Below are 25,962 nucleotides of genomic sequence, written 5' to 3'. Positions count from 1 at the left end.
GTGTGTGTAGGTGTGTGAGTGTGTGTGTGTGTGTGTGTGTGTATGTTTATATACATATACATATTTATTTATCTATTTGGTTGTTATTATGATTATCATCATTATCGCTATTATTCTTAAAGTCATTATCATCATTATTATCGATTTTATCATTATCATTATTTTTGTCATTATCATCATTATTGTCATTATCATTGCTATTATTATCACTATTATCATTATCAACAACATCAACACCAATAATAATAATAATGACAATAATAATAACAACAATAATAACAATAACAATCATGATAATAGTGATAATAACGATTTTGGTACTAATATTGCCAATAAGAACTGACGCAGGAAACAGTACAACTAAAATTTTGTTTATACTTGAGAAAAGCTTTGAGGAACACTTACAGGATTTGTATGAGGCTGAAGAAGAAAGAGAAGAACTAGAAAAAGAAATAAATAGATTAAAAAGAAGAAGGAATGGGGGAAGAAAGAAAGAAGCATGAAGAAAGAGGAGGAGGAGGAGGAGGAGGAGGAGGAGGAGGAGGAGGAGGAGGAGGAGGAGGAGGAGGAGGAGAAGAAGAAGAAGAAGAAGAAGAAGAAGAAGAAGAAGAAGAAGAAGAAGAGGAAGAAGGAGGAGGAAAAGACGAAGACGGAGAAGAAGAAATAAATAGATGAATAAAGAAGAAGAAGGAATGAAGAAAGGAGCAAGAAGAAGAAAGCAGAGGAAAAGACGAAGACGGAGAAGAAGTAGAAGAAATAAAAGACGAAGGAGAAAAAGATGAAGAGAGAAGGAAATAAGAAGGAAGAAGAAAATAAGAAGAGGAAAGAATAAGAATAAGAAAAAATCAACATAAAAAAGTGAAACCTTTGTACAGACTAGGGGGGCAGGGAGGGATGGAGGGAGGGGAGGTGAGGGGGGGAACGGTAGATGTGTATGTACGTGTTTGTTCATGTAAAGTCTGTGTGTGTACGTACGTATGTGTATGTGCATTTATGTGTATGTTGGCTATTTATTATCAAAAATTGGTCTTATGCACTAAAAATGAATATAGATGTATATGCTTTTCTATAAGGGCTTATATAAAAATTTGAACGTAAAAGCATACACATTTGTATGTATAGTTGCCACTGTTCACCATGTATTTGAAATCTATGATATATATCGTTACGTCTACTTATAGTCGTATCGGAGAATCTATATTAATGTATAGGTAGTACGTATCTGTATGCTGAATATATAGATGAATCATATGTTTAAACCTCAAGTCTGTTATTTTTTATAGAAAAATAAAGAAAAAAAATGAACTGAAATTCAAATGGCAACACTCTAAGCATTTTCGTTAATCAAAGTAAAGTGAAACATTTTTTTTTTCATTATCTAAACAATCTTCAAAATTGCCTAGATTAAAAGGATGATAAAGATGATGAAACATATTCTTCCTTTCTTCCACAATCAACAGGTTCGGACATGCTGGCGCCGCGAGATCGGAAGGGCGGACCCCGTAGAGTTGTGCGCGGGGGGGGGGGGAGGTAAGGCTGGGCGCTCTCTACAGTTCATGTATATTGGGTGTTTGCCTGTGTGTGTGTTTATATCTATCAGTCTATACACACACACACACACACACACACACATATATATATATATGTATACATATATATATACATATATATGTATATATATATATATATATATATATATATATATATATATATATATATATATATATATATATGCATATACGTGTGTGTGCGTATACATATGTATCTCTCTATATATACATATGTGTGTGTATGCGTGTGTGTGTATGTATACGTATACATACACACATATACATACATATATATATATATACACGCACATATATACATATATATATATATGTATATATATATATCTATTTATTTATACATACATATGTGTGTGTGTGTATACAGATATACATATACATATGCACACACACACACACAAACAATATATATATAGATAGATATATTTTTGTATATATATATATATATATATATATATATATATATATATATATGCATATATATGCATATATATATTCATACATAAATTCACATATATGTATGTATATATGTATATAAATTCATATATATATATATATATATAAATACATGCATACACATGTATATATATACATATATACATATACATACATACATACATATATACATATATATATATACATACACATACACACACACACACACACACACACACACACACACACACACACACACACACACACATATATATATATATATATATATATATATATATATATATATATATATATATATGTATGTATATATATATTCGTGTATGCGTGTATGTGTGTAGTATATATATATATATATATATATATATATATATATATATATATATATATGTATATAAGTATATATGTATATATGTATATATATATACATATATATATATATATATATATATATATATATATATATATATATATATGTATATATGTATATATGTATATATATATATGTGTGCGTGTATGTGCGTGTGTCCACGTGTATGGGTATGTGCAGAAATACCAAAAGTAACCTGACCCAATGTATAATATTGCCAAAATGTTTGTATAATAAACATGGCCGTAGCGGAGATAGGTTGGGGGAGGGGAGGGGAAAGGAGGGCGGGGGGGGGGGGTGAACGAAACTAATTCCTTGTCCACCAGTCTGGTTGTTAAGGAAATTTTGACCTTAGTAACATCCGGTGGTCCTTCCAGACTCGGGGCACAATAGTTACATCGAACTTTTAGTCTTATGGTATCAGTAGGTAAGGGTCATATTCGCCAGTTCTCTCCCTGGCCATGTGCTTCCTCGGATCATCTGCAACCGACGGCATTCGATTCTCGCCCCTATCTACCCCGCGTCGAAGGGCGAGTTTCTGAGACCCGACACGAATTTTTCCTCCTTGGTACAAAACGTGGAACTGCATCGCCGAATCTATATTCACAAATCATCGGCAGCGCTAATAACGCCGTCACGTACAAAAGAAGGCAATTGCAAGGCTGTAAACGAACGTTGCTCACCGGGAAAAGGAATGAGAAACGTTTAGAAAAAGCAAGTGTGTGTTAACCCTTGGCAGGTAGGCGGGTGCATTACAGTCATAAATCCACACTTGGTACCCTCCAAGACACATACCCAACCTCGAGACTGCCCAAGAGAAAGCATTTTGGTACCTACCGAGATACGAATGTACACGTTAGGTTATATATATTTTCAGTTAGACTCGGTTCGCTTGTGTTGTGGAGTGTTCTCGCTTTCCTGTTGCTTGAGGGATAATTATTAGCATCTGTCCGCGGCGAAGTCGAAGTCATCCCTCGGGTATTTCCTACGAGTTACTGAAAAAACTGATATTTAAATGCTTACAATCAAAGGCCTTATCAGCCCCAACTACCACAGTTCAAATGAATCACATTCTCCCATAAACGTACCCGAATTGTTGAAACAAAAGAATAACTCTTTAATATCAATAACAACACGCAATCTCAAATTCCCTGTAAATAAAGAAAAAATAAAATCCTCACACTTCCCCACAGCAATAATAAATTTCGGCAAATAGGATACAGAATAAAGGAAGGAAAAAATCCGCAGCATTGGCAACCGGAGCGTGTCTCTCTCTCCCCTGGCGAGAAACAGCTGCTGCGGGACCAGACCTTCGCCCTCCGAGTCCCCAGCGAGGTCAGTGTGTGTGTGGGAGCTGAGGAGAGTGGATGTACAGCCCTCGCTCTCTGCGCATCGTGACTTGACTCCAAAATCTTGAGCCGCTGACTTCTGAGGATTATTACGTGAGACTTATATGAAAGTGCTGCAAGTCGGAAAGGGATTAGTGAATGGTGACTTTTGTTGATCGAGAAGAGAGTGGAGTGTTCTTTGGTTGAGGATTTTGTTACGATTGGAATATTTTGTCGCTGAGAGAGCAAATAACATGTTGTGAAGTTGGACATTGACACCGGCTCCACGACCAAGCCTTTCGCTCTCCCAAGTCTTGGTTTAAGTGACACTCGCAACACAAGGAGGAAAATGGAGGAGTTGTACTGTGCTGAAGTGCCTGCATGCTCAGAGGGGCCGATTGCGCTGCAGGACCCCGTGTTACTGCACGACAGTCGCGTGTTGACCAACCTGTTGCAGCTGCAGCCCTTCACCATGCCGGCACAGAACTACTTCAAACACATCCAGAGTGACATCCAGCCGTACATGCGAAAGGTCGTCACCAGATGGATGTTGGATGTAAGTATGAGTGAACTTATAGCACGATTTGAATTTGAAACGGTTAAGGAAATTTCGGAGTTGCCTCTTGGTATCGAACGCGCTTTCCCTCGCGTCCAAACCACGTGTTGCTCCTGTTGCTGTGATGTTTACGCGAATAAAACTTTTAATATGATTGTCTCGGTGTAATCGTTAGGGCCATTACCTATTGCTATTTTTGTGTGTGCTTTGATAACCGACTTTAACGACGTCCTTGTTGCCACCTCTCTTTGTTAATAAATAGTTGTGTTTTGATTACACAGAGATTATCACTAACAGCGATTTACGATTAACTGACAGAAGGCATAACCAAGTTCAAGTACGTGTGGGCGGGTAGGCCTAAGGACTCAAGAATATCAGAAGGTGCCGAGATGACCTCAAGGATTTTCTCAGCTGATATGAGCAAAAATGTGGAGTCTCGGCGCCAGCCAGCTGTCTGTACATGGCTGCAAAGTTAAGATAAGATTTCATGACTTAGATAATGGGTGATATTAAAGGCAGCTTTGTGAATCAACTTAATAATGAGATAGCCGGCATGATTGATTAATCGACTTTCCGTGTTTACAGTCACTGGGGGATGGGAGTTTGGGTTAACTTTTTAGAAAAACTAACGATGAAACTCCTTCAAGGTTGAGGAAATGCCTGTAACTTGACACGTGACACTTCATCCCTCACGCGGCCACTAGACGGGCCTCACACTGTGTCCCTCTGCCGTGTCCCCTCGGCGTGTCCGCAGGTCCTTTGACCGTGTCCGTGTGTTCCCTCCCCTTGCTCAGATGGCCCTAACTAAATCCACATGTTCAAAAAAATTCTTAACGCTTTTCTCGACCACATACGCGTTCGTCCTGGCTAGACAACAGGACATTCATCCCAGCCATGTTGCTCATCAACAGTTACCACGTCTTCGAGCCATCAACATGTTCCTTAACCTGCGGGGAGCCTCATAATGTAGGAGGGAGGGGTTAGGCTCGCCAGCACATTCTCCGCCGACTCTTGTAGGTAACAAACGGTCTCCCAGCAGCCGACCTCGCCTAAGTGTATATTCAGGACTTCCCAGATGGCCTTTGGGACCTTGTAGCAATTATCGACGAGGAGACTAGCCTGTCCTCGTATCTTAGCGAGGCAGGCGGGCACAGCGGGTCGTCCAACCTACATTAATTGTCCACCCACTGTCCTGACCACATCCTGCAGCTCTTGCTCGTTGGGCCTGCTAAAGAGATTTTGAAAGGAATAAAGGATTTCTGGCGTTAATGACAGGATGGAAATCGGCAGGGGCTTTGTGTCGGTTTGTTTACGGGTCAGGGTGCTGGTAATAAAGCCGAGGACTTGTTTGATTTAGGCTGCGTGTCTCGGGGAGGGCATGGCGGAGGGGTGGAGGGGTACTTCGGCTATTTCGAGAATGCAGCGGTGGTCGGTTGCTTATCATGTTAATGCGTCGGAGGATCTGAGATTCTTGAGGTCGGACTCCAGCAGGAAATCAGAAGCTCGTCGTCGGCAGTCCGGACTTCTATTCCTCCCTACCCCCTCCCCACCTCTCCCTCCCAACATGGTCCTCCTTGTTCCTCAATACACGTGACAACCGATATTTGTCAAAGTCGCGGCCATCGCATAGGCCTAGCATTACTTCAGGCCTACACACAATGCGGGGCTTCCTTCTCTTTCTGCGGCCACAACACGCTGTAGCTAAAAGAAACGGAACTGTTCGAATTTTATGGATTCATTTTGACCAGTCCAGTGAAAGGATCGTGTTTCCGCCAGCTAGCCGTTGGAGGGCAGAGATTGTTGCTGGGATAAAGGCGAGGCAGGACTTTATTTCGTGGGCGGAACTAATTATAAAATCTACAAATCTGCGAACGAGACGACACTCAAGGAAGGACCGGTTGATGCCTTACGTTATATCGTCTGTGTATTTCATCATTCGGAAGAAAACGTGTTCTTTTGCAAAGTCAAACATAGCAACCGAAATGATATTGGTAAACTTTTTGGAATATTTATTCAGTTTGCGTCTTCCAGGTCCTCCATTCTACCCATATGTCAGAGGGGCGAATCTATCTCTTCCGCCTCACTTAGAAAAATGCAGGTGGACGCCCTCATCTGTTTGGTCCGTGGGCGTCTAGAGCCCCTGTTTTACTCTTCAAGATCGTCTTCTTGACATACAGGCGCATTCCAATCCACTAGAATGCTCGGGAACTAGAAAATACCTCCTTAAACTTCCACTTTTTAAATGTCTCGAGAGATTTAGGTCAGCCGCGTCTTATAGGCTGCGGCCACTGCTTGAGGGTCGAGGGTCGTATCCCCACGGCGCAAGCACTCTGCGGTTTTGACACTTACCATCCGCGTACCGAAGGGCGAGAGAGCGTGGCGAGATGCATGTGTGACCGCTGTCCCAGGCCTATGGCAGGGACGCCCAGGCAGGGAGGGTTTCACGTGGGTTGGGCCTCGATACAGCGAACTTTTCTTTGTAGAGGGGCTAATGAGATCAATTATTTAGTATTAATTCGTTTTTTATAAGAGGGAGGATGGGGTTGAAGTGGCGGCGCTGACTTACTGAAGGAGGTTTTACTGATGGGTTCGCCATGAAGGTCCTATAGGAGCGAGAGGATTTCGTGTGGCTCACTAACTATGGGAATCCTTGAGCCCGAGATGGTGCCAAATGCCTTTTGGGATATTTCTTTGCATAATTTTAGGAGAAAGTCGAGCCCGGGCCGCGCATATTGAATAAATGCATCTTCTCATTCCGATGGTAGCAAGCTCGAAAAAAAACAACCAAACACATCAGGCTCCCCCTCCCTCCCCCCACCTAGATGAGAGAATAATCACTTTATGACCCCCCCACATCTAGTCCTCACGGGGACGCTGCTACAGTTACAGGACTCCTAAATTGCGGCTGTAACGCTTCCCTGTAGCCCGGTCCCTGTATACCGACCGTTTACTTGTACCCAAAGATTACTTACAGACTTCCGAATGCATTTTTGAGCCCCCCCCCCCATCCCCTCCCCGCGTCCGCCATCTTGGGTCGGGCGTAGAAAGTGGGAACAATGGTTTCGCTTCGTCGTCCTTAATAGATTTATTCGTTATATATCTTGTGTTGGGTTGTGTTTGATATCATGGGATTAAGATAGTAGATTTAACGTTGTTTAAAATTGGATCTTAAAAAAGTGTATTAGAACAGTTTCCAAAAATTTGGTATCTCCTGTTGCTTCCCTTCTCCGTTTTCAACTGTTCTTCCTCCTCCTCCAGGTGTGCGAGGAGCAGGCATGCGAGGACCAGGTCTTTGCTGTCGCGATCAACTTCCTCGACCGGTTCCTGTGTGCCTGCGTGGTACAGAGGACGCAACTCCAACTCCTGGGCGCCGTGTGCCTCCTGCTGGCGTCCAAACTCCGTCAGTGTCGCCCTCTGTCCATCGAGCTCCTCGCCTACTACACTGACTACTCCGTCGGCGTTCAGGAGATCAAGGTACGTCGGGATTTTTCTTATTGTAGCTCTCTCTCTTCTTTTTTATCGTTCTTCTTTTCATTTTCCTTTTCCCTTTTGTACATAGATTATCGTGCGTTTTCGCGTCCTACTTCCATCCTCCATCACCGCAGGCTAGACGTCGGTTGGACTGCACGCAACGATCCATCAAAATTTCGGCGCGCGGGTGACGAACGCTTAAACGCTGCCTTCGTCCTCTTCCTGTTCCGCCCTCCTCGCTTCGTAACTAAGCCAAGGCGCTCGAATTCGACCCGGTTTGTCTCAGGGGCCTGGCTGACGACCTGCAGAAGGAGGAGGAAGAGGAGGAGGAAGAGGGGAAGGGAGGGAGGTTCAGCAGAGGGGCCGGGGGGAGGGGAGGGAGTTGGGGGAGATAGGCCTATGCGAAGATCCTGCCCTGGGAACTTCTAGCGAGATTTTGGGAAAGGAGCTTAACCATAGAACATTTTTTTTCTACTCCTCTTACTCTCTTTTTTTTATCTTGTCTCTCCACTCATTCTTGACTTTTACTCTTTCGGTTTGTTATTCTAAAGTCTGAGTGTCATTTTTTGTGTCTCTTCCTTCTCTCTCTCTCTTTCTCCTTGAAAAAAGAGAGAAAAAAAGAAGATCGGGTCGATAAATGACTCGGAATCTCTTTTCACATTTCCCTTTCATCGTGTTCATCTGTCTCTCTCTTTTCTGTTTGTTATTTTACGTCAGAAATCCTTAGGAAATCCTCTTCACTTCACTTAACATCCGCTCTCTCTCTCTCTCTCTCTCTCTCTCTCTCTCTCTCTCTCTCTTTCTCTCTCTCTCTCTCTCTCTTTCTCTCTCTCTCTCGCTCTGTCTCTCTCTCGCTCTCTCTCTCTTTCTCTTTCTCTCTCTTTCTCTCTCTTTCTCTCTCTTTCTCTCTCTTTCTCTCTCTCTCTCTCTCTCTCTCTCTCTCTCTCTCTCTCTCTCTCTCTCTCTCTCTCTCTCTCTCTCTCTCTCTCTCTCTCTCTCTTTCTCTTTCTCTTTCTCTCGTGTGTGTGTGTCTTCTCAGGGATTGTGTTAGTAACATGAAGCGATGACGACGTGACACATGTCATTTGGAAGCAAGATGAGGTGGCGGGGCGAGAGGAAGGAGGTGGAGAGAGCTGTCAATCAAAAGCAACGTGTCATGTTCCCGGGCGCTGAATGTTCTCGAACCTGCTTTATCCCGGCGAACCTCATGGGAACATCTTTGGGGGATCGAAGCGGAGGTTCTCAAAAAAGGAAAAAAGAAATCCCATCTCGTTGTATATCTCTATGTATAAAAAAATCTCACGATATCCATTGAACGAAAGCAAAAGGGAATTTTTATTTTCCCTTTTTCTTTTCAACGTTTTTTTATTTCTTTTTTTTTTTTGTTTTACTTTCGATTATAAATTCCTAGGTCTACTTTGCGGCTGGAAAGTGGTTTTGCGAGGCCGCGCTGTACGGTTTGCTTTGACCTGTGAGTGTAAACCGCCCGTGACCAGAGGGAGGGGCGGCCGGGGTGGAAGGGGTTGGGGCAGTGACCCCTGCGTGGAAGGGGGGACGTAAATATAGCAAGTGATGAACAAGGGGGAGCGGCGAGGGTGTCATATGGCACCCGACACCCTCATCAAGGGGGTTCCTCACTTAATGATACGTTATCGGCCTTACGTGTTACTTAGAAACGAGAGCGTTTGTGTTTCGTTTTCTTTTCTCTCTTCTCTTCTCTTCTCTTCTCTTCTCTTCTCTTCTCTTCTCTTCTCTTCTCTTCTCTTCTCTTCTCTTCTCTTCTCTTCTCTTCTCTTCTCTTCTCTTCTCTTCTCTTCTCTTCTCTTCTCTTCACACACACACACACACACACACACACACACACACACACACACACACACACACACACACACACACACACACACACACACACACACACACACACACACACACACACCCCGGGGAGTTCCTTGACCCAGAACCAATCGGCGATGGCGGTTCTTAGCAACATTTGAATTAAGATCCTTCTTCGTAGGCCATAAAGACAGAAAATAAAAAAAAGACTTTCCTAGCCCACCAGTGTGACAATAATAAAAAAGCAGCTAGGCCTACCGCTGCCATTTTTTGCGCGGCCGGCACTTTCATGGAGGCCTAAGAGAGGGGCAAAACAGTATTATCGGGCAGTAAAATCGGTTACTTTATGGCAGTTTAAGCGTTACCTTTTCGGGGGAGGGAGAGCGAGCAACAAGAAAGAGAATGGAGAAAGAGGAAGGAAAGGGTTTTGGGATGTCACGTTGCTCTTGAGTCTCGCTGTTTTATACTCGGATGATTTAGTTTTTGTAGTGTGTTTGTTTGTTTGTGTACTGTTATTTGAGGTTTGGTGACGGAGCAGAAGCTTGCGGTGGCTGGCTGGTGTCCGCCGAGGGGCAATTAAGATGGATCAATTAGCATCTGCTTTTGACAATTACCGCGATCGAGGGCCGAGTGGCGTGACCGCAGGCCTAATTTTGACGCGACTCCGCCAACGGATGTGAGGGATTTGTGACCTCAGGGGCCTGCTGTTTTCACTCTCCCGGCGCGCCGTGGCTCCTCGCGGCTCGCAGGGAGGGAGCCACCAGCCCGGAGGGAGGAGGGAGGCTGCCTGCACCTTCAGGAGGCGGCGCGTTGGTCCTCTCCCGGCGCAGCGATGGAGGCATGCGGTCGGCGCGAGCACGTGCATCGGACCGCAGAAGTCAGCGATCTGTTGCTGAGGCACGTGCGCGGCGCCTAATTGCCGGGCTTATTGTCCGCCGCCGCCGCCATTGTTCGGCCCGGCGGCGGATTGGCATGTTTGCTAAATATGGCGAAGTTTCTCCCTTCCTGCAATTTCCATCCGTTGGAGGTTCCAAGTCCGTGAATGTCAAAACAAGTTAGTAGTTTGTTCTAATTTGGTAATTACAACGGGTGGGCCAGGCGGCCCCTGTGTCATCGATCGGGAGGGTGTATAACAATGCCAGTTGTTGCGCGCGCGCGCCCGCGAAATAACTCTGCATCGGGCGGCGGGATTGATTAATGATAAGCCGATCTGGCGGGGCCGGCACGCTCCCCACCTGGCCCAGGGGTCATTATGCTCAAAGATTCCCCTTTATTACTTTATTCGTTTACACCTCGGTAAGCCTCCGATCATTAACGATGTCATTTACCTAAAGCGAGCCACTGCTGTTCGAGAGGCCGGTGTTCGGGTCGGCTCACGTCGCGCGCGCGAAGGACAGCTTTTTCGAATTTTGAACGAACAGAAAGTCCCGAGAGTCCGTTACGTCGCCATCGTGTCTCCCTCTCCAGAAGACCCGATTCTCACAAGACATTTTTCCATCCACTTGTTTCCCCGCGCCCCCCCCCCCCCCCTGTGAAGCCAGGAAATACTCGCGGCTCGTATGACGCGCTAAGCATCGTTACCAACTTACCAGCTTTTAAACAGAGGGATCGGATTCCGCATGCTTCTCGCCGGCGGTAGCGTAACGAAGGGCACCTCGTCTGTCATGGAAGAAATAAGACATGCCACGCACCCCCCCCCCATTCCTTCCTCCCCCTCCCCCTCCCCCCTGTGCCTCGACGCGTTCCCAGGCGAGTCGGCCGATGGATACTCGAGCCGAGGGCGTCGGGGAATCCCCTTGCTCCGGCGGTGTGCCACGCGGGAGGAAAGGCTTTTGGAGGACGGGCATGGACGGCCCGCGAATCACGTGACCTCTTCGCGGCACGGAGACCGAAGGGAAGCGAGACAAGACCCGGAAACGCGAGGGCGTAAAATCTTGAAAACATGTGCCACGGAGGAGGAGGAGGATGCCCCTAGACTGGCACCGGGCGAGAGAATGCCTTAACTGCCAGCCGTAACTGACACTAGTGATTTCCGGCGCCCACACAACACCCCTGCCCCCCCTCCCCCGGCCGAGCCCCTAACCTCCCTACGCCCACAAGTGTCGGCCGCGCCTATAACTTTCCGCGGACGTCGCCTCACGCACGCCCTCGGGAGACCTCTGCTGGGGCCGGCGACGAGAGATTTACACAGGCCAGCCGCTACTCCTCGAGGCTGTCTGCTGCCTTCCTCTCGCTCGATCTGTTTTCTGTTGTTTTTATTCGTTTGCTTTTGTTTTTCTTTTTCTTCTCATAACTGGTATACTAAATTCATGTTCAGTGTCCTTTGATTCCTTTTTTTTTCTTTTTATTCGGGTTAGTTTTCTTCCTTTTTTTATTTCCTTCTGTTGCATCTATTCTATTTCCTTTTCCCCTTTTTTCTTACTCGTTCCTCTCTCCCCCTCTTTCTCCTCCTCCACCTCCTCTCTCCTCTTCCTCCTTCCTCCACCTCCACCTCCTCCCTCCCACCTCTACCTCCTTCACCTCCTCCCTCCTCCTCCTCGTCCCTCCGTACTTTCACGTACACGGCCACCCCATCCTCCGAGGAACGTGTTTCCCACAAAAGGCATCCGTGAGAAAGCCCTTAAGACGCCGCCGAGGACACAGTACCCAGATAAAGCCCCGAAGCCCCACGAGAGAGTATGCCCATGCCCAATACCCAAGCTATGTTCACGCCTGCCCACACACGGCTTATGCCCACCAACCCACCCACGTCGGAGCATGGTGTGGCGGGAGGGGGAGAGAGAGAGAAAATGTGTCGTTTGCGTATAAGGAGATGGAGGAATTCGAATAATGGACGAAGGGAGTTAAAATGATGATGCGTGAAAATATAGATATTTTTTGTCTCGTTCTTTTTTAAATTTCTTGGATTTTTCCTTCCCTCTCTCTTATTGAGAATAAATTGGACCTTCCTTTTCTTTTTACTTTCCACTCGTTGATCACGTGACCGAATTGAAAGGGGGGAAGAGGGGGGAGGTGGGGGGTCGCCTTCGTCGTTGCCGTGGCGATTGCGTCATCGTGTCACCTGAGGGAACGCCACATGACCGGAAGTTGCTCATTTATTGGCTCTCGGGTCGTTTAATGATCGCTAATTGGCTCTTCTCCGAGGTCTTTGGCGACGGTGGCGATTCGGATTAAAGAAAAGGAGGAGGGGGAATCGAGAAGGAAGGGGAGAAAGGAAGGAAAAGAGAGGGAAATAGAGAAAGAGAGGTGAAGGAGGATAAGGGAAGAGAGAATAAGGATAAAAGGGAGGAGAGAAGAACAGAGAAAATTAAAGAAATTAAAGAATAATAAAAAAGAAAAGAAAAGAAAAAGACACAAGGAAAGTAGGAAAAAGAAGTAAAAAAAAAACTAATCATATAGAAAAAGAGACTTGAGAAAAATGTAGATAAAAGGGAAATAAAAAAAAAGAAAAGAAGAGAAAAAGGGGAAAAATAAAGAGGAGGGACATCCATCACGCTAATGTCAGGGAGAGTTCATTCCTTCAGGAGTGTCTGAGGCCGCTATAATAGACAGGAATGTGGGAAACGTGTGAGTTGACAAGGGGGGGGGGGGGTAGCGTTGTCTCTCCCTCCCTCCTTCGCTCCTTCTCTCTCGCTCTCTCGCTCTCTCTCTCTCTCTCTCTCTCTCTCTCTCTCTCTCTCTCTCTCTCTCTCTCTCTCTCTCGCTCTTTTCTTTCTCTCTCTCTCTCTCTCGCTCTTTTCTTTTTCTCTTTCTCTTTCTCTTTCTCTCTCTCTCTTTCTCTCTCTCTCTCTCTCTCTCTCTCTCTTTCTCTCTCTCTCTCTCTCTCTCTCTCTCTCTCTCTCTCTCTCTCTCTCTCTCTCTCTCCCTCTCTCTCTCTCTCTCTCTCTCTCTCTCTCTCTCTCTCTCTCTTTCTCTCTCTCTTTCTCTCTTTCTCTGTCTCCCTCTCACCCTCTCACCCTCTCACCCTCTCACCCTCTCTCCCTCTCTCCCTCTCCTTACCTCCTTCCTTCCTTCCTTCCCTCCCCTCCCTCCCCTCCCTCCTCTCTCTATTGCTTCTTCCCTCCCACTCTGCTACCCCTCCATACCGAATAGATGGGTGGAAGGGAGGAATGGAGGAAGGGTGGAAAAGTGAATGGGTGGAAGGGAGGAATGGAGGAAGGGTGGAAGAGTGAATGGGTGGAAGGTAGGGAGGAAAGAGAAAAGGCGTAATTAGGAAAGGGAGGATGGTTCTTTTGTTTTTATTTCTTTGATTGTTGATTGGGGGAGGGGGTAATTAAGATCATAATTAGATTTGATTTCTCTCTTGTCTCTCCACTCCTCTTATTCTTCTTCGTTTCATCCTTTCTTTGTTATCCATACCGTTTGCTGCGGGATGATCTGTTTTGTTCTCGTGTTCTCTCACGTCTGCTATTTATCTGTCTGCTCCCCACCCCCTTCCCCCGCCTTAACTTCTGCTCCTCCTCCTATTCTTCTCTCTTATCTCTTTCTTCTCACCTCTCGTCTCTTCTCTTTTCTCTAGCCTTTTTTTCCCTTCTCATTCTAACCTCCCCTTCCTACCCTTCACCTTACCCTTCCCTCCTGTCTTCTCCCCTCCCCCTCCTCTTCCTCCCCTCCCCCCTCCTGGACCCGTATCAGTCACACCCCTCATTACCCACCATAAGGGGTGGGGAGGGAAGAGGGTGAGGGGGGAGGGGGGAGATAAGCATGTGTCACCAAATCACTGTAACGCAACCCGTCTGTTCCCTCAACTACCTGACCCTGAAATAGATCGATCTTGACCGGGAATGTACACAAGGCGACACTCATATGTTTGGAGAGTCTCGAGTGGGGGGGGGGAGGGGAAGGTGTTGTGAGGGGTAGGGGAGGCGAGGGGAAGGTGGAGTGAGGGGAGGCGCCTGTCATGTTTACCTTAGACCACGTGGCAAGAGTTCATAGTGAGAAATTAAATTTTTGAAAAGTAGGTACCGTTTTTGTTATTATGTTATTTATGGCAAAAGGTTGAATATTCAGAAATAGATGTGTAATCCTTAATCATTATATTTTTATGGCCAGACGATGATGACATTGCAAATACATGACGGGTAAACATGACTAATAGATTTTTTCCTTCCTTTTTTCACTCTGCAATTGCTGATGTGTGTTGCTCTATTGCACATGCAGTATGAGTCATTTTGGGCCAAACTGGTTTAGCTGGAGTTTTCACGCAGATCGCAATTAATGGCGCCAAAACTCTGCAGATGATTTCAGACACAAGCCGCTAATGGCAGACGTACACATTAGTCTTTTAATAGATATATATATTTAAATAAGTTATTTAAAAGAAGTGGAATTAATGATGTGAGTTTGTAAGATTAAAAGCCCCATTTTGTTGTATTAAAATTTCCCTTCCTCAATTTGGCCAAATCCTCGTTTAACTTTACGACGAACTTTCAATGGAATAATGGGCTTGCACACCCTCATGCCCCCTCCCTCCCCCCTCCTCCGAGTGGCACTATAAGGGACACAATAAAATGGACACCACGGGGCCCGATACCCACAGTGCCTCGCCCCCGGCCCCCGTGCCCCCGCCCCCGGCCCCCGTGCCCCCGCCCCCCTGCCCTATTTAGCCCGAGAGTCGGATTGCGTGGGAAGGGCAGCCGAGCGTCAAATGAGGCGATAGGACCCTAGCTACTCTGTTCCCAGGCTGTCTGCTGGCCTGTCTGACTCACCGGGCTGTCGGCGAGGGGGCTGTCGGCGAGGTAGTCCCGGAGGAAGGGACTCGCCGCGGGGAGACTGGTGCGGACTCTCCCTATCTCGCGAGTTCGTTTTTCTCGGTTTGAAAGCGGTGTTCGGGTAATGAGAGGATCGGGTGGTCTTTATTTTATTTATTGGCGCATTTATCTCCTCATTAAAGGAATGGTCATCGGTTGCGAAATGCCACCCCGGGCTCGCCTGCCCAGGGAGTGGCATTCAATGAACCCTTTAGTCGCTCTCCGTAACTACTCAGGCCCTTTGTTGTCCGTCATCTCGACCTCCCAGTGCATCCTTTGAGTAATGTTTACCATCACGGAGCCTCCCGCCGCGACCCAATCACGCGCAGACGGCTGCCTCCGCACTTCAAAGACGGCCGCCATCTTGCCCAAACAATGGAGCATCGCCTTGGGTGCCGCGTCGTCCGGATTCCTGGAACGGATCGCAAGGCTGGCCAATTTTACGGTTGTTTCGTCAGCTTTTGCCGATGGGCTTTTCGAGGATCCTCCGGGTGAAAGGGTTAGGAAGTACTTCGATATGTAGAAAATGACACCGAGAGAAAACGCAGTATGTAGAATATGAGACATTATGATAGTTGCTCATTCTTCGGTCGACGATAGGAATTCGGAGACGGCGACCAAGTAGCGCGCGGGATGGCCCTGACGCGGGGAGTTCGCGCCGCAGCCAGGAGTCCGTCTCGCATTAATAGCAAATTCAATATGATCCCCAAATCCTGTTCATGGGCGGCGAAGGACATAACCCGCAGAGAAAAAGGATGCGCGGGAGTGCCTTGATGAAGTGGCGAAGCCGAACATAAATTGAATACAGTAATCCTCTTAGCGGAGTTTAAATCTGCCGCCATTTGTACGGTGTGAATCGTGGTTATCCAAAGAACCTTCTCTCGACCGGGACGCGATGACATAAACCGATCACGTTCGAAGAGGAACTCATGTCGATAAACCTTTTTTTCCTTCTTATGAAAGATCTCCTTAGGCGGGCACGCGTGGAAAGAAAGCAGGAGGAAGAGACGGAGTAAGAGAGAGAGAAAAAAACAGACGGAAGGAGGGAAAGAGACATCGCCAGTCACCGTCTCATTGACCGGTTTATTATTCATTAACGAGCTCGAACTCCCACAGCAACAGATAAAAGCTTCAACAGGTGTGGTCGCGACGGCGGTTGTGGGTGGGTGGGAGGGGAAGGGGAGAGGTGGGAGGGGAAGGGGAGAGGTGGGAGGGGAGGGGGAAGGGGGAGGGGAAGGGGGAGGGGGCCATGAGAGCGACAAACAGCGCGGGTGTCGCACGGTGGCCGCATCGCCTCATGTTTGATTTTCACATGTGTCCGGATCCCAGGGCCACGACCCTTTCACATGTGTCGCGATACCTGTTCTTATTTGGTTACTCGCTCGGGGGTGGGCAGGGGCCAGGGGGAGGGGGGGGGATGGGAAGGGAAGGGGTTAATTCGGACACCTAGGTCGCCATAAATTTGTTTGGCGAGTGTCCACTTTGCTCCCGATTTGAATGGGATGGCGTGTTGCGGGTTTTAAATTCTCGGCGTGTGTGTCTGTTTGTTAGTGGGTTTTCACATGGGCGATGACAGGTCGAATATCATCCGGTAATGAAAGGAATGCATATGTAATTAATTGGAAAATAACACCTATGGGCATGATAAACAGAAACGGAATGATGAGAGATATAGGGGACGAGGAGCCGGGGGGAGGGGAAGAGGAGGGGGAGGGGTGAGAGGTGGGAAGGATGAACCTAAAGATGATGCAAGACCTAAGGGTTATGTCTCCGTCGCTCGTCTGCCTTTTCTCTTTTACAGGTACAGTATTTTGGGCTTTAATTTAGAGAACGTGCTGTATTTTTTTCCTATATGTCCAACATCTGCGTTTTGTTGTCGGTCGTAGTTTTTGTGTCGCGAAGGCGCCGTTTGGCCGATCGTCTGGGGCCTTCCCTTCTGCCGGAGGGCTCGTGGCGGGGTCTGGCTCTCGTCACAGGGCGGGGCGGCGGCGGCGGCGGCGGCGGCCTGCGCGGAGTCATTTCCTGAGGCTCGTGAGAACAAGGAGGGAGGCGGACCTGCTGATTGCGAGGGATCTCTTCATTATTCTTCTGGGCAGGAGAGAGAGAGAGAGAGAGAGAGAGAGAGAGAGAGAGAGAGAGAGAGAGAGAGAGAGAGAGAGAGAGAGAGAGAGAGAGAGAGAGAGAGAGAGAGAGAGAGAGCGAAAGCAGAGACAGACGCACAGAGGGTGACCCTCATCCTGTGCGGTGGAAGCGGCCTGCCATCAATGCACTGCCTTGCCCTACTATACAATCCCTCGCGTAACATTTACTCATCCGGTAATGGACCTTTGCGCCATCCAAATACCAGGCGCTGCGCACTCAGGCGCTATTGTCTCGGCGCAGGCAGCGTATTCGGGGGAAACCAGGTCTTCCGCTCCTCTGTCCCGCCGCCTGTCCGGACTCGTCAACTTCAAAATGACTTTTTTTTACGGTTTGCGTGTCTCTATCCCTATGCCTATCGTGGTTTCCGTCTATATTTTTTCTTAATTTTCTCTCCTTTTCTCTTTCTTCTCCTGCTGCAGCGAGAACAGGGAGGGGCTTGAAGGGCGTTGCTTCGGCCGCGTTCCTCAGGTGGCCTCCTGCTCCCGACGTGTTTACTTTTCATAAGCCTCTCTCGGGAAGGCCGCGTGTGTTTGCCGGGCATCGAGGAACCTGCGAGCGCCGCTGTGTTGTTGTTGTGTAATACGAACTCCTCTCGCACACGTCAGTCCTGCTCTGTTTTCCCCTTTCGCTCTCCCTTCCCTAACTTCCCCTTTCTCTCTCTCTCTCTCTCTCTCTCTCTCTCTCTCTCTCTCTCTCTCTCTCTCTCTCTCTCTCTCTCTCTCTCTCTCTCTCTCTCTCTCTCTCTCTCTCTAGCTATCTATCTATCTAGCTATCTGTCTATCTGTATATGTATATATATCTATCTTTCTCCTCTTTCCTCTCTCCTTCCCTCCCTCCCCTCGCTCCCCTCCTCCTCGGACGCACCAAGCCAAGCATTACCGGGAACCGCAGGAGGTGTTTGGCCAAAGGAGCAGGACGAGCGAGAGGGTAAATTGGTCCTCATAAGGAGAGAAGTGTTGGGGCGCGGCGGGAGGTTCAGTGGTTCAGGAGGCGTCGGTGATGGTAATCGTCTCGGAAAAAGGTTCTAAGGAGAGAGGGTCCTGTCGAGGAGAACCCTTGGCCAGTGCAGGAACCCCCGCGGCCACTGCAGGAGAAAACCGAGGAACCACTTAAGCGAAGCGCAGCTGGCTCCGTGTGTGTGTGTGTGTGTGTGTGTGCGTGTGCGTGTGTGTGTATGTATGTTTATGCATGTGTGTGTGTCTGTGTGTGTTCGCTTTCCTCCAAATAAGCCACTTCTCCCCACCCCCCACCCCCACCCCTTCTGCTCGCGATTCCTACGCTAATTTGGCTTTTTTGCCGAGCGAGCGAGGACGTCCAAGGGCGGCCCAGTATTTACACGCCGCGTTACGTCAATGTTTGTTGCTTGTCTGTTTGAACTCGGCCAAAAACTCGAAAAAGGTTGGAAAGAGTTGGCGTAGGCCTACCTCTGCTTTCGGGGCTGGGCGTGGAGAATCCTTCCCACCATGAATTATGCAAATGAGAACTGAATTTAAATCAAGAAGTCGGTACATGTGTCTAATAATGGGCCTTTTCTATCATCCCGGGCCTGGCTAATGGCGGGGGCTCGCTGCCGCATTATCATAATGACGTATTAATGGCCGGAGCAGGAGCACGGGCCCCGAGAAGCACGTGGCTCCTTCACATGGACCGAGGCCGTGCGCTCACGTGCTTGGGCGCAGGTGACCCCGGACGCCGCCGCATGTGACTCCTTCTGCTAGCCTGACCTCGTTAGACCTCCAGTTGACCTTTGGTGATTTTAGGATCGAGGTGTAAAGGCAGTTCGTTATATCTCGTCAATATGTGATGCCCATGCTAATGTGACCTGTAACCCGGTGTGGTTTGCGGCGTGTGACCCTTATCTGTCCGTATCTTGACCCTTAAAAGGTCATTGTGGGTTAAGCCAACTCACACCTCGGCACAGGTCAAGTCCCGGTGGAATGACCCAAGTTTTAATCCCCGACCTGAGGTCACCCTTTGCCCTCCCCTTCCTTAGTGTCCTGTCAATCTACCTCATTACCTTTGCATTTTCCTATTTCCTTTTGAGTCCTGCCGGAGATGCCGTTTATTATTTTTTTCATATTTATATTTATCTACCTACACCAGATATATATACGTTTATATATTAAACATTATCGCATCTTAAGTTCTAAAATGAAATAGGATTCGCATATATGAGTAAAATGACAAACCCTTCGTAAAAAAAGCAGGATAAATATTCCAGGGTACCTCTCATCTGACCTGACTTGACCTGTGTAGACCAAAGCATTGGTGAGCGATCTTGGCGGGTCACAGCTGTCTTTGGGTGACCTGAATGAACAATATTGTCCTCTATATATTTCCTGTACCCCCCCCCCCCACACCTCCCCTCCTCCTCCCGATACCAAAATGTACTAATATCACTTCTCTTTGTTTATCTCACGGACCTTCGTTCACATCCTGTTTTGGAAGAATTTGTTTGGCTTATATTAACTTATATAGTTTAGTTACGTTTTTGCGCGATAGTTGTTTTTTTTTTTCAGGGTGTTCGGGAAAGGGTAATTATCATGATTGGTTAATTAAATGGGCTTTACGGCCGTGCGGATGTTGGTAGCATATGGCCGGCCCGAGCGAGTTATTAGCGAAGTGTTCGGTCGCGTTTTCCTTCGCTCGTAATGATAAGAACGGACATTTCGCTGTAACTTTTTGCGCAGAACGGACATTTCGCTGGTCTTTTTTGTCCGTTTATTCTGTCGTATTGTGACGTTTTTAAAAGGGAAAATTCGCAGCCGCTTTGAGGTGTTTAGGACTAACTCTGTAAGGCTTAATTTTTTCTCTTTGTGTGTCTTCTTTTCCAAAGAGATGCAAAAGGGTGTTTTCTTAATAAGCAAAGCGTCTGTTCGGCTCTGAATATGATTTTTTCTTCCTTTTTCTTCCTCTCTTCACACACTGCCGCGGTACCCATTTCGAGCTTCTTTGAAGAGCCACGTCTCCCTCTCTCTCTTTTTTTCTCCCTCTATCTCCTCGGCCTCGTCCTTTCAGCTCCTTTATTTTGGTAAACGGCAAAATTGCTACCTGCGCCGCGCATAATCACAACCCTTCCGGAGGTGATTGTGGTTCTTGGTGCCGGGCGCAGGTGGTGGTCTCCTGCCGGGGCCCGCCTCCGCCTTCTGCCTACAGAGGGAGGCCCTTGTGCGCTGCCTCTGGGCTGGGTTTAGGCCTAGGGCGCGCCGCCTCCCGGCCAGGCACGAGGGCGAGGTGGCCCTGCTTGTGGGAATCTCTTTCCGGCGATTTAGAGCAAGCAGGGATGAATGGGTCTGCCGCCTCCTTTGACCGAGGAAGGGAAAAATTGATGGATTATTTTTAGGTCTGGGTGTGTATGCGCGCGCGCGCGCGAGTGTGTGTGTTTGCGTGCGTGTTTTTGTATGTTCCAGTCCATTTCGTCATGCATGTGGGGCAGTCTAGCGGAAGAAACACAACCCGACATCACAGCTTTAATCTTAAATATCTATCAATACATATTCTTTTCACCATTAATCATTCTTCCGCCGTCTAACACCGGGTTCTCCCTTTGTGCCCAACAGAGCTGGGAACTCCTGCTGGTGTCCAAGCTCGGCTGGGACCTGTCTCCTGTCACGGCCGGCGACTTCGTGGACCACCTCCTGAACCGGGTGCCCGTCCTGGCGCGGGAGCCCATCGTCAGAAGACACGCCACCACCTTCGTCGCCCTCGCCGCCACCGGTAAGCTACGGACGGGGTTGTGCTTCGGCCTCGGGATGTGCTGGTGTCGAGACGAGAACTTTTACCATTTCCGTAATTGTTTTAAACTCAGGATGTTGTGAATTCGCGTATATTAAGGTCAGAATAAAGGCTTTGATCATCACACAGCACATCCCGAAGTCCGAGCAAGTTTCTGTTATTTAAAACGTTCCCATGTTTGGCGCGGTAATTCCACCACACAACAGAATCGCGTGAAGTACAGCAATGTCGCAGCTCCCGTGTTATCTGTTATCATCACGGATGGCGTAGGTGTTATCGTGTTTATGAGCCACTGTTTTATGTCAACAGCGCCGCTCCAGCTGATAGACAAAGCGACCCGAGCAGCTGTCAGGATTTAGGAGCTTATCTGCGTGTTTTGTCACGGGCTCTACTTTATTGTCCGGTGATATATTATTAGGCAATGCTCATTATGACCAAAAAATCCCCTGCGCGCACGTGGGCCCTTTCAACTGTGGACGGGGCGAGGTGGCCGCGATCCACGGGAATTTTGCTCGTCGACTCTTCGGGAATCTGGGAATCGCTTCGTTCCAAGGGGAATCGTTTCTAATTCGCCATGCTGTTAGATCCGACATGGGCCCTTAACCGGGCTAATTATGATGATTGTGTTAGAGGATAAAATGATGTTGCATTAATATTCATGTAGTCGCGCAACACCGGCCTCCCGAGCGAATTGCCCTGACCCTCCCGATCGATCGACCAATCAGGAGCCAGCATTCGACATGTGTCTTTACGGGTTGCCTCGTGTTGTCCACGCCGAGTGGCGCCTTTATTTTTCTTTTCTATTGAAATAATGCGCGTTTTGTGATTAGATACAAGTATAATTCAGAGAAAAGTGTAACAATCTAAAAGTCGTGATACCGTCCGATACGCAGCATAAAAGTCTCGTACGTGTAGGCACCCTCCTCCTGGCGCGTTCCACGGACCAATGAGCGGCCGCGAACATCCAGCTGGCACCCGCCACCGGCCAATCAGCGCGCTCCCAGCCCAACAGATGGACGTGAATACAACCTATCAAAACTCAGCCGCGACCCATAGACCCGTTCGGACGGCTGGTGTATTTTAGAGGGAACAAAATGCACTTATTGAACGCAGTGGATTGCACGATGACAAGGGACGCCCCCCTTTCCTACACAACGCGATAAAATTCAGTAGCCTCGAGTATTTCATGTAAGAGTTGCCTCCTTTGGGGCGGGCGCCGAAACATACCCTCGGACGCCCCGAGTGTCAGATGCCCGCCGGCAGATGTGGGTTGTGTACCCTCACAGTATAGTCCAATTCGTGGTGTATTCAAGGGTATTGATGGGTGACGACGGCTGTGAGCTGGAACACCTGAACTTCAGAAGTGTGCGGGGCCTGTCAGCGCAGCCGCGGGTGTACTGTTACACTGCGCTGGTACACCCATTACCCTCTGTTTGTACATCTTGCGGGCCTTCTGGGCGTCGTTAGTGCGCTCCTTCCGCGTCATGGATAGGCCCAGCTGGACTTCGAAGTTTGAGTTTGTTTTCAGTCCTTTTCGAACGCTGCAGTTTCCCCTTAATCCCGCCCGCCACCTGGCGCCGGCGGTCGCAATCTCTCTGCATTAGTTACACGTAGGGAGAAAGAGAGAGAGAAGGATAAGCTAGAAAAAATATATATGTGCCTTAGCCTCAGCGTACAAATAAATGCAGGATAAAATACCGCAACGCATTAAAAAGTAATTTGTTCAGCTTGACATTGAAAGAGGGATTGGAAGGAAGGGGAGAAAGGATAGAGGGAGGGGGAGGGGGGATAAGGAAGGCGACGTCAAGCCCTGAGGATGTCATGGATGCAGGTCTTAGCGAAGAGGAGGAAAAGGCGACGAGGAAAGAGGAAGACCAGCTTTTACTCTTAAAAAAAGAGGAAAACTAACCTTCTACAGCTGTGGGAACTTTTTTTCACACTAACCCGCCTTCTTCTGTGTGTAAACAGAGCTCCGGCCTCACGAAAGTCTCGCCTCTAAGAGTGGACGGGCTGAGTGGGTTCTCCCTTTGATATTTTTTCCTTCCCCTCTTTGGCGTCTCTTTTAGGGGGGTCTTAACGTCCGAAGAGGTGACGTGATCTTATTTCTTTTTCCTTTGGACAAAATCGTATTTTTTTCCCCCGAAAGTTATGATTCGTCTTTGACTTTTATTATTTTTTCTCCCCTTTTTACTCTTATCATTTGTTTTACTGCGTCTCCTTACGGCAGGACTCTTGGATGTGCGGGCGTCCCCTTCCTCTCCCTCTTTCTCTCTGTCTCTTTCTCCCTTTTTTATCACCCCTTGCTCTTTATGCTCCGTTTAGCCATGCTCCTCCTGTCCACCTTTCTTTTTTTTTTCTTCCTCTCTCTTTCTTTCTTGCAGCTCTTCAAAGGGTCATCGTTTATTTAGCTCTCCCCCCTTTCTCCCCCTCTACCTCCCCTCCCTTTGGTAATTAGCATCTGAATATCTCCCAGCAGCATCCTGTGGCATCCAGCATCACTTCGGGAGATGAAATTGTTGCTTGGGTGTAATGAGCGGATGTTTGGGCGGAGGAAACATACGTGCACGCTATGTATGGTGTTTCTTTCACCTCTCTCTTACATTCTCTCTCTCTCTCTCTCTCTCTCTCTCTCTCTCTCTCTCTCTCTCTCTCTCTCTCTCTCTCTCTCTCCCTCTCTCTCTCTTCTCTTCTCTTCTCTTCTCTTCTCTCCTCTCCTCTCCTCTTCTCTTCTCTTCTTTCCTCTCCTCTTCTCTTCTCTTCTCTTCTCTTCTCTTCTCTTCTTTCCTCTTCTCTTCTCTTCTCTTCTCTTCTCTTCTCTTCTCTTCTCTTCTCTTCTCTTCTCTTCTCTTCTCTTCTCTTCTCTTCTCTTCTCTTTCACTTTCGGAAAAGACGGAAAGTTATTCGCCATCACCTTGGTTACCTTCCTCCCTTCCCTACCCCCTTCCCTCCCTCCCCCATCCCCCCGCCATCATGAGCCCTATTGTCAAGATTCCTCATCGAAACATGGCGGTGTTGGGCCTATGCCTCGAGCGTCCGTTATGCCCATTATGAGAAAAGTCCCCCCCTCCCCCCTCCCCTCCCCTCCTCCCCCCCCCGACGCGCAAAAGAAATGCAAAACGAACTCTCTTCCCATCCCAGAGAACTTCCCTTTTCATTGCAGTTTATTGCTTGGTTCACAACACTGGAGGGAATGATTGACTCCCTTAACCCCTCCCCCCCCCACCCCTCCTCTCCGGAAGCCCCCGGTCCTAGGCCTATAGAAATCGGCTGATGGATATGCGCTCTAAAAGTCGATATAAATTAGTAATCATAAAACCGGCAGGCGACATGGCTATTAGCGAGGCCCTTCCCCCAGACACTGGGCGGCGGAGGAGACTAGCAATCGACTCATATTTTATGCTAATTGATGTCTCGAGCAATTTGTTTGGGACGCGACTCGAACGCCAATTGTACGTGAGAGAGGGAGAAAGGGAGAGAGAGAGAGAGAGAGAAGAGAGAGAGAGAGAGAGAGAGAGAGAGAGAGAGAGAGAGAGAGAGAAGAAAGAAAGAAAAAGGAAAGGGAACAAAAGGGAGAGAGAGAAGAAGAAGAAGAAGAAGAGAGAGAGAGAGAGAGATAGATTAGGAGAAAGCGTACGAGAGCGAAAGAGAGAAAGAGAAGAATGGAAGAGGGAGAGACTACGCAGGTCCCTCCTAAAGAATACTAAACTCTGTGTCCCTTCTTTCCCTCCCCTCCCCCCCCCTCGCCCCACCCACCCAGGGGCTCCGCGCAGCCAGCAAAAACACCCCTCTACTTGTGGGGGTAAAAAGTTCCTCCAGTGTTCACTCGGCCATAAGACTTTTTGCACGATTTTGCAAATGAATGAACGCATTTACAACCTCACAAGAGTCTGCTGGAGTCTCTTCAATTGCGAAATTAGGGCACCGCAAATAAATCATTTTTTTTCTCCGTTATTTTCATTTTTTCTCATTTCGTTTTTCGGTCACCTGTCCTTAGCCCTAATGTCGGCCTTCAGTCTCCCCTCAAAAGGAAGAAAAGAAAAGAAAGAAAAAAAGGGAAGTTAAATCATGTGCCGTCAAGATTTGCCCGCCATTGGCAAGCGATCCTTCAAGGACAAGAATTAATACCGTCTGAACAAGAAAACGGGAAAAAATCTCGTTTTCTTTGGGTCTGTGTCTCAACCGTCGGTAAAAGGCGACCTTGATCGATCTGAACCAGCCAGCCCTCGGGGGAGATTTAAGAATAATAACCTTACAAAAGAAAAATGAGAAAAGGGGCCCAAGGAAGAGGAGGGGATGGAGGAGGAGGAGAAGGAGGGCAGGAGGTGGAGGAGGCTGTCGTCTGTGAGGCACCGACGTCTTCCCGAAGATAAAGACGAAGCGAATGGCGACGGGGCACAGATGGCCGGCGGATTGGCAGCGGTCGCGTGGCCGCCGGGAACTCTCGGGACATTTTCCTCTTTCTCTTCCCAAGAAAGGCGTTTTCATAAATCGACGCGTTGGCAAAGACTGTGTCACCCTCCTGAATGTCGGGTGACTGGCTTTTCTCTCGCGCGAGAAAGGAGTAAGAGAGAGGAAAGAAAGGAAGAGGACCCGAAAGACACAGAACGCACAGACAGGTTAATGTTTCACTCAAGCGCCCTGCCCGTGCCCGAGACTTCCTGTCATTGTCTGCCTTAAACAGTCCCCGGTTTATGGCGTCCGGCACCCCCGCCCGACCGCACGACGCCCACCAAACTTACGAAAGAGCCATCCCTGT

At 47.9% G+C, this 25,962-nt stretch overlaps 1 protein-coding gene across 1 annotated transcript in view; it reads left to right on the top strand.

The window, feature by feature from the left end:
* Positions 1-3,714: 3,714 nt before the first annotated feature.
* LOC113821812 (G1/S-specific cyclin-D2) overlaps positions 3,715-25,962 on the top strand; it is a 47,144-nt gene continuing 24,896 nt past the window's right edge. Inside the window, exons 1-3 of the mRNA XM_027374370.2 lie at positions 3,715-4,275; positions 7,534-7,749; positions 21,032-21,188. Of these exons, the coding sequence (XP_027230171.1) occupies positions 4,069-4,275; positions 7,534-7,749; positions 21,032-21,188 (580 nt within the window). The 5' untranslated portion in view covers positions 3,715-4,068. The remainder of the gene's footprint in view (positions 4,276-7,533; positions 7,750-21,031; positions 21,189-25,962) is intronic.

Source organism: Penaeus vannamei, chromosome 35 (assembly GCF_042767895.1).
Source record: "Penaeus vannamei isolate JL-2024 chromosome 35, ASM4276789v1, whole genome shotgun sequence".
In the NCBI taxonomy this organism is placed as follows: Eukaryota; Metazoa; Arthropoda; class Malacostraca; order Decapoda; family Penaeidae; genus Penaeus; species Penaeus vannamei.
Note: the sequence above shows the minus strand (reverse complement) of the source record. Positions and strands in the feature narration are given on the sequence as shown.